The 8,988-nt window shown below is 39.7% G+C and overlaps 1 protein-coding gene across 1 annotated transcript; it reads right to left on the bottom strand.

Annotated features, from left to right (window-relative positions):
* Window positions 1–507: 507 nt before the first annotated feature.
* On the bottom strand, window positions 508–8,959 carry bmb (brambleberry). The gene is made up of 13 exons (XM_055192632.2): window positions 8,817–8,959; window positions 5,892–6,139; window positions 5,588–5,716; window positions 5,294–5,479; window positions 4,724–4,946; window positions 3,853–3,969; window positions 2,538–2,717; window positions 1,993–2,199; window positions 1,753–1,912; window positions 1,454–1,497; window positions 1,240–1,358; window positions 1,001–1,101; window positions 508–920 (listed from the first exon to the last, which is right to left on the bottom strand). Exons 2-13 carry the CDS (start codon window positions 6,123–6,125, stop codon window positions 791–793), a joined length of 1,830 nt encoding a protein of 609 aa, XP_055048607.2. The 5' UTR covers window positions 6,126–6,139; window positions 8,817–8,959; the 3' UTR covers window positions 508–790.
* Window positions 8,960–8,988: the final 29 nt, after the last annotated feature.

The raw sequence follows: 8,988 nt of genomic DNA, 5'->3' as shown, positions 1-8,988 counted from the left end.
AGTGGAGCGACAGGGATGTGAGCAACTTCCTGAGTCGTAGCTGGCCGCGATTTTTTTGGAACGGCGCTGAGCGGCGCGTCCAGTGTGTGACCCCCTTAAGAGTAATAATACAATTATTTCCTGAAGGAGAGCTAGAGAGTGTTTCCTTAATTTTTTTTAAACAGCAGAATAGATCCTGTTGAGCTAACATTTGATTTGACAATAGCTATAATTATTCTGGTCAAACAGCAGTGTAATAATGCGTTTCAATTAATTCTTAAGATTTGTAATTTTTTGGTTTACATTCATAACACCGTTTGTTCTGTGTCTACATGACTCTTTCCAGATCTGCTTGAAATGCATAAAAAACGTTCGCAATTTTTGGTTTTATTTGCAGCATGAAAGTAACCCTACATAGTTATATATACAGTATATAAAATGTACATTGTGGAAAAAAAACTCCAAGCTTAATATATAATAATCTCACAAAAAAAAAAACATTTGGACTCAGCTTTATATTAAAACTTGTGCTTGCCTGCTTGATCAATTATTTTCTTTAAAAAAAAAAGCTCACATGCATGCAAGACATAATGCAAATTAAAGAATGCTTAAAGTTGGAAAAAATATTTGGAGAGACAGACATTTATATTAGTGTCTTAATGTTTAATAATTTATTATAAATAAAATGTAGACTAATCGATTAAGCACTGCATAAACATGAACCTTATAAACAAAACCATAAAAATCACCACAATTAAATAGTTAAAAAGTGCTTTAACAGTTACAGCCAATCACTTGACAAAAGACAAATTCAAAGTCGACTGTAGGACGTGTGGCCACCTTCATGTATCCTACAGAAGTCCTGACCAACCGCAGCTTTCTTCTTACACGGCTGACCTAGACGAGTGGTACCACTGCACAGAGGACGGCCGGAAAATGAACTTGAAAGAACAAAGAGACAAAAAATGTTGGACTTTAATCACAGTTTTCAAGAATGTAGAGCAACATTGTTAAAACTCACCTGTTGCTGGCAAGTGAATGGTTAGGGCTGGAGCGCTGGGATTGGTTCATAATATCCAACACACCTCCCAAATTCCTCTGAGGAACAGTCTCCAGCACTACCTGCCAATACAACAACACACAATCTCAGATTATATGACCACCTGTGCAATTTACTAAAATGCACATATTGTGCCCAAAAGAGATTTTTATAAACGTAAAAAAAAGTTTAATTATTATCATAAGCCTTTATCTACTCACTCCTCCAAAACTGTGGCGATTCTTGAGTCTGGGGGTTGAATGGTTGGGTGTCCCAAGAGGGTGATGTCTAAAGTTTGGTGGGCCGCACGGCTGGGATGGGCCCAACATACATGGATCAGCTACACAAGAAACAAGCATATACAACATTTAGCCAATCAGAGTTACAATTTTTTGAATACTTTAAACCGAGTCAAAGTAGAATCAATAAAAATACCCATCATGAAGCTCTCCACCTCCAAATCACACTCCAGATCATTTCTATAACAAAGAAACAAAGTAGTCTTTTAAATCATTAGTTTTGTGTGAAACTCACAGAATGTTAAGGCAAAAAATCTTGATATCCACGATTCAGTTTGCCGCGTTTAAATGAGTTAATGACGCGTAGCGATTCCAAAACCTATCTGAATGAACTTGGAAAGCTTCTTGTGTTCCACTTAAGTGATACAGGGTCTAAAACAACTTGAATATATATATATATATATATATATAGTCTGTTCCCAATGACAGACTTACTGGACAGGAGTAGAAGATGAAGCTGGGCAGGGTGTGTTTGATTTGTATCCTCTGTCAGGGGTCTTCTCTGTAGAGGGGGCTAAAGGGAGAGGAGGAGGAGGGCTGCGATGACCCTTCATTTTAGACAGAGACCACATCAGCTGCAAAAAAACCCAACGACCTGAAACACAGAAGAACTTGAGCACTTACACACAAATAAAACACCAATCATTTATACACTCACAGAGAGAGATCCATTACCCAGTGAAAGTGTGAACAGCAGCAAAGTGAGTGAGATGAGATCCAGGGATGACTGCTGGTTAACCTCTGCGATTGCATTGATGGGCACGGTGAAGAGCAGAGAGATGCGGGAGAATGTAGCACACTGTAGGAATGACAGCAGGACCGCAGACAACAAGAAATAGCCAGCATGCAGCACACACGTCCACAAAGCACGCAGACTCAAGCCTAGAATGAGAGAATTACACATTGACAGCAAATTGTGAACATATTGGAAAGACATTAAAGGACATCTATTACGGCATTTTTACAAGATGTAATGCAAGTCTCAGGTGTGCCCAGAATGGGTCTAAAGTTGCATCAGAAAATACCCCACAATTATTTATTATAGCATGTTAAAAATGACCCTATTTGGATGAGAGCAAAAACACGCCGTTTTATTGTCTGTACCTTTAAATGCTGTTAGTGGGGGACCCAATTATATCACTTAAACATGGAAAAAGTCAGATTTTCACACTATGACCCATTTAAGAGACCAATGTTCTTATGATTAATACGACAAGTACCTGCCCATCCAAGATAGCCTTGTATGATGTGCAGTCGGTCCTCCAGACGGTTCTGCATGTTGTCCAGATACATCAGCATGTATCCCAGAGTTCCATTCATGCGTTCCAGTTTGTGTATGAGCTCAGAGTAAAACCGTGACGTGACGTTCTGATGCTGCAGCAAGCCGTTCAGATTGAGCTCTGAAACATAAATCATGTATGAGAGGCACAATGGTTTAAAGTCAAGAAAATGTTAAAGGTGCCAAAGAATGCATTGAAACAATGTTAAATTGTTATTTGATATTTACATAAAGTTTGTTTTTGTTTTTTCAGTATGGACCTGCAAAACGTAACTGTAACATAGTGCTACATGCTAATTAATGCTATATGCTGCAGCTAACTCGGCAGTCACAACTTTGTTTTTTTAACATTGTAATTAATTTAACGTGCAATTTAATGTTGGAGACTGTAACGTCACAGTCGGTGTTATGTTGAGATTGGCTTGTTTCCAGCAGTCTTTTGGATGCACGAGGTTTACATAAGAATGAGGAAAGAAACATGTTTGGGGCTCAAAGTATGTAATTACAAATACAGTTTTTTATTCTATGGCCACTTCAATGTTTTTTGTCCGATGACAGGTGTACAGATTTGTTGTTAGTGGCAGTAGAAGTCAATCAAGTCTTAATTTCGAGTCCAAGCCCCATAACATCATAATGACCATGTTCTGAACCAAACATACTAGTACTAGTCACAAATAATACACAGTGTAAACCATATACAATGATAACCATTAAGCAACAATAATGGCTTATAATTGTAGATAACTCTTGGTATGATATACTGTATAATTAAATAAAAAAAAGGATGTGGAACAAGTGAAGAGTTTATGACTTCTAAGAGAGCATAATATAGGGTGACCATACGTGCCATTCTTCCTGGACGCGTCCTGGCCAGAATTTTGGTGTCTTCTGGAAGTTGTATTTGTTGACCGCATACGCCATTCAGTTAAAAACATAAGACATACAATCATAGTTTCATTCTTACCTTAAAATGTAACAGTTGCTTTTCTGTAATAATAATAATAATAATAATAATAATAATAATAATAATAATAATAATAATAATAATAATAATTACCAATTTCTAATAATAACAATAATAATAATAATAATAATCCTCTATATGACGTATGCGGTCGACAAATACGACTTCCGGAAGATGCACGGAAAACCTGGCCAGGACACGTCCTGGAAGAATGGCACGTATGGTCACCCTACCCTAATATCAAAGCTCTTTTATGTTTACATTCATATTTTTATTATGGAGAGGTATTCACCCATTTTTTGGAAGATGTCCTGAGCATTTCCTCGTACCACAGCCAGATCGTTCAGAATAGCCTGATGTCCTTCATCCACATCTGATGCCTGATCCTTCAGCTGACTGCTTACATTCTCTTTAAACATTCAACATATAAAACAGATAAAGTAAAGCAACAAACACCAGCAACTACGTTCACACTGCAGGCTGAAACGACCCAATTCCGATTTTTTTGCCCCTATGCGACCTGTATCTGATCTTTTCATGACAGTCTGAACGACACCGATCCGATCTTTTCAAATGTGACCCAGGCCACTCGGGTATGTGGTCCTGAATCCGATACGTATCTGATCTTTTGAAATACGACCTCCGTCTGAACGGTCAGGCCACATGTATCCGACCCGTACGTCATTGATACACTACAAACGTCATAATTCTGCGTTGAAGTAGGCGGGAACGAGAAGATAAACAACAACCATGGCGGACGATACTGCTAAGACCAGTCAATGGAAGGGAAGCAAGGTCACAGATTTAATTAATATTTGGGGTGACAGCTCTATGCAGGCCAAACTCAAGGGCTCTTATCGGAACTGGGCGTTTCCGCAAACAATGAGTGACGTCATTGACCGTTGAGTACTCTTCTGTGCATGCGGGTCACTTCTGGGTCATTTCACGTTCACACAGATTACAAAAGGTCAGTTTAATTGGAAATGTGAACGGCCTTGGGAAAAAATCAAATTTTTTCAAAAAAAAAATCTGAATTTGAGCATTAAGCCCTGCAGTGTGAACGTCTTAAAAAGCCAGCCACTTCAAAGACATGCATCAGGGCACTATGACATTTTTCAAGCATACTATGGTGTTACCATGCATGTGATACTTTGTAAACTGACCCATTCTCTGTGCGATGCCCTGAATGAGCTGTGCCACCAGCTGTTGTCCGGTGGCGATGAGGGCTTTCTCCTGTGACAGTCGCTGTAGATTATCAGAGATTGAAGAGTCCAGCTGATCCTGACCTTCCTTCAGCAAACCCTGCTGGAGCTGTAAGGTGCTGTGACCCTCCAGAAGTTTATCCAACGATGCAGCCGTCATCTCTCGCAGTTCCTTCTGCCCCTCCTTCACGTCAGCAAATGAAATAAAGCCAGAAATGGTTTATTTAGGCCATTGTTCAGTCTCTTTCCCTCCAGGGATTCATTTATTGCCAAACCACCATAATCCGATCATTAACAGTTTATCACTGAAATATTTTTTTAGGTTTCAACACTGATTCGGGTGTGCGCAGTCAAGGAAACTCAAGAAAATATAAAGAGTCAAATGACAGTAACGTCTTTCAAACACCACACTGATCCCAGAATATTGCCATAAAATTGCCAAATTGTCTTCTGTGTGAATGCAAGCATCACATTTACATCAGCTTTCATTATGTGATTAAGTCGAGTATGCAGTGACGTGAATAAACTCACCTTTAGATCTTTCATGGCGTCAAGTTGACTGGTTGCAGTAGAGATCAGTGCATTGACTGTAATCTCTGCCCGCCTGCGGAAATGCTGCTGGCGTGTGGCGTAACACACGGAGCGTGCTCGGTTACTGACAATGTGATACGCGTTCCACGTGTCCGAGTCCATCTCTGCTGTACACTCTTTAATAGTCTGAAGAAAAGACAACGTTATATTAGTAAACTCTTCATTCTAGTTACTGTCAAACCAAAAGGCAAAGTCGTTGATCAATGCTCATGCTGAAAAGTTGTGGTCACATACCATTTCTTCAGTGCATGGGTAAGTCCTACGACCCTCCACCTCTGATTGACAGTTAAACAAAGACACACCCAGTTTGGCCAGCTGCTCTTCTGATAGGCCATTGCAGGTAGCTTTCAGCTGAGCGACAACCTATTTTTATAATAATACAAAGTAAACATTGAGCATCACAAAATATATATAGGCTATACATATTTTAGGTCATGAGTGGATTTAGATACCAAAAGTGTGTAAAAATGCAGTTTAATGTGAAATCATCTTATGTTACCACAGTGACAGCAGTAATGCGTAAAGTTGTTGTTTTTACCCGGAAGTGGCAGCTGTCTAAAGGACTCAGCTCCATCTGCTTAGCTTCAGCCAAAAACTTCTCATCAGCAACATTCATTTCAAAGGCTGGAGCATCCCCATGTGGCAAGACGGGGGCGAGCGGTTCTTTTGGAGGGGCAGGAGCTGGTTCTGGCTTATTCAGCCAGTCAAAGAAAGCATCAACCTGACTGTACTGCATACTTGACATCCAAAGAAAGAGCAACCATAGCCCCATTCTCAGATAGGACTCTGAAAACAGAGGAAATAAAAACAAATTTGGAAATGTAAAGCATTGTAAGTAGAACCTTAATAATGTTTATTATGCTTTTGTGTTACTCAAAATAACCAATTATAGTTATTATAATAGTGCTAGCTTATATTTAAATATCTGATTTACTGACTAGCTAGCTAACTACTGTATAAACACATTTGCTAGTTAAAGGCAGGGTGCATGATTTTTGAGAACTACTTCGGAAAGGGGAGTCGGGCTGAGTAACAAAACACACTTGTAGCCAATGAGTAGTAAGGAGAATGTCTACTAACAGACATCGGCCCTGTCCCAAATGGCACACTCCGGACTTGCGGTCCTCTCCTCAGAGTCCACACTTTGATGACATCACGTAGTGCAGACTTTAGGGACCCCTGATGCAAGTCCACGTGGTTGCACTGGAGTCGTATTTTGGGACAGACTCGAGCCTCAAGCCGGAAATAGGAAGAGAAGTTGCCCTTCACTGTGAACTCCTCTCTTCCGTCGTCTGATTGGTTTGATTGCTTTGGCCTTGCTCTTTCGCAAGGACTTCTGGGTTGGTAAAGTGTGCGAAGCCTGCTGCAGCGCAGGCTTCGCCAAAGACCCCATCAAGGGGGCGCTCATGAGCACACTTCGAAACATAAAAATGACAGAAGGGACACCCTACGGACCATAGAATGTAAAAGAAGATGGACGACGCCTGTTCGCTCTCTTCCATTGGTGAAAAGGGAAGCCGCCAGTGTCCCGATATGGCGCTGACCTCTTGGGTCTTGAGTCTGCGCAGTAACGATTTTGGGACCAGTCATGCGCAGTAGTGAGGAGGAAGTGAAGCCGCAAAATCAAAACCCCGCTCTCGCTCTCATAGAATGCGCATATCACACGATATCACAGCTCTCAATCATGACGTGACACCACTGTTTTTATATCATTAAATAACTAACTAAACATAAACCTTTTTAAAAACAAACATTTGAATGTACATCAGCGTGATAAAAACTACTGTAAATGACAGAAACCAGCTTCAGAAAAAAGATAATTGAAGTGTAATTAAATTTTTTTAGTTTGTCTCAAGTCCTATTGAATAACATGGGGAGGCGGGGTTTATGACCTATACTGGGACCAGTCACTGGGGGCGGTCGAGACTTTTTGGTAGGGCTGGGTATTGTTAGGAATTTCACAATTCGATTCAATTTCGATTCTTGAGGCTTCGATTCAATTCGATTCAATTCAATTCAATATTGATTTACTTGCTTCGCTATCGATTCAATAATAAGTAAATATACAAGCAATTAAGTACCTGAGTATATTTTTAAATAATGTGTGTAGTATTACTAATGTTTGATCACGTTGATGGTGAAGGCTTGAAAGAAGTGCTGCTGTTTGCCATCTTTGATCTTTCTGTTTTGATAAAGCGCGTCTTGTACAATGCTGAACGCTCTCACTAGAGTGTTGCCCACAGCGGCGCCACTTGCCGGGGGGCTGAATCGATTCATAGAATTTGATGAATCGATATTGAATTGAGAAACAAATAATTGCAATGCATTGATGAATCGATATTTTTACCCAGCCCTACTTTTTGGCTTCACTTTTCAGGGCTTGTGCGGCACGCTTGCTACGGACTTGTAGACCAAGCGAGCACAGGCAATTTCAGGCCACGAGACTGAAAGTCCTCATGAAGTGCGCCATTTGGGACAGTGCCATCATTGCCTGGGTTGCGCATGTGTGGGGCGGGTCTATCAAAAGAAGGTCCAGATTCTATTGGGGTATGGGCGTTTTTGTTTAGGCGATTTCAAATATCAACATTGGCTCTCAGAGATCATGCACCCCGCCTTTACCACAGAAGCCACAATGCATTTTAACAGTTTAGTCAAGGCCTGAAAAATGGAGGGGAATCCCCATTAAGTGATATTTTATATATAGAGAATATTTTTTCATGGGGGTTGAGTAATAGAATATTAGGGAGGATAATTTTTTAGACAACTTTATGCTGCAAGATTTTTTTTATTCCCCTTAATTCTCTAATATTCCCCTTAATTCCCTAATATTCCCCTTAATTCCCATGGAAAGTTTCCAGCCTTGAAAATTCCTGGAATTTCGCAACCCTAACTATAATATAAAAAAAAAACATGCTTTTTACATTTATTTACAATTAAAGGAAATAAATATCGTGATAATTGACATGCATAAAAAAGTGACATAAAAAATTGTATTACCATTTAAAACAATCATTGCTTGCAATGCAGTTTATGGTAATGGGTTTTAAATAGTACATAAATGTCTCCTCAAATTACAATACATTTTTATATCATGTATTCTTCCATGTATACGAGTGATAAATACACAAGCATAAGTTACATACAAAGGATGAACAGAAACTCTCATCTCATCATTGCCCATCACACTCAATAAGCACACTGCAGCTTTTCTTTACTAGGACTCAAACATGCCCGGACTTAGATCCACAAACAGCTGATAGACAGTGAGCCAAAACACACAGACAATGAGTCAAAACGGTCAGATTCAGCTCTTTGCACAATAAATCACTTAAGCATCTTGTAAAAACAGACTTGACATGTGTACGTCGTCATTTTTTGAAGTTTGTAATGAATAAACAGATTACAGGGTTAATTCAACATTTCTGAGGGAATGCAATAAATCGAGCACATTTTTTACACTTACCTTAACGTGCACCACAGAAACCGCAGTAACGCTGAATAACAAAACTCCAGAAAAGATCACAGATGCTATCTATCTTAGCGTCAAATCCTCAAACTAAACGCTTTTGTTACCATTCAACTGTTTAAATGGACTCACAGCAGCCAATCAGTGTCAGCAGCGTGCTGAACAAACA

This window comes from Misgurnus anguillicaudatus, chromosome 6 (genome assembly GCF_027580225.2).
Source record: "Misgurnus anguillicaudatus chromosome 6, ASM2758022v2, whole genome shotgun sequence".
Lineage (NCBI taxonomy): Eukaryota > Metazoa > Chordata > Actinopteri > Cypriniformes > Cobitidae > Misgurnus > Misgurnus anguillicaudatus.
Note: the sequence above shows the minus strand (reverse complement) of the source record. Positions and strands in the feature narration are given on the sequence as shown.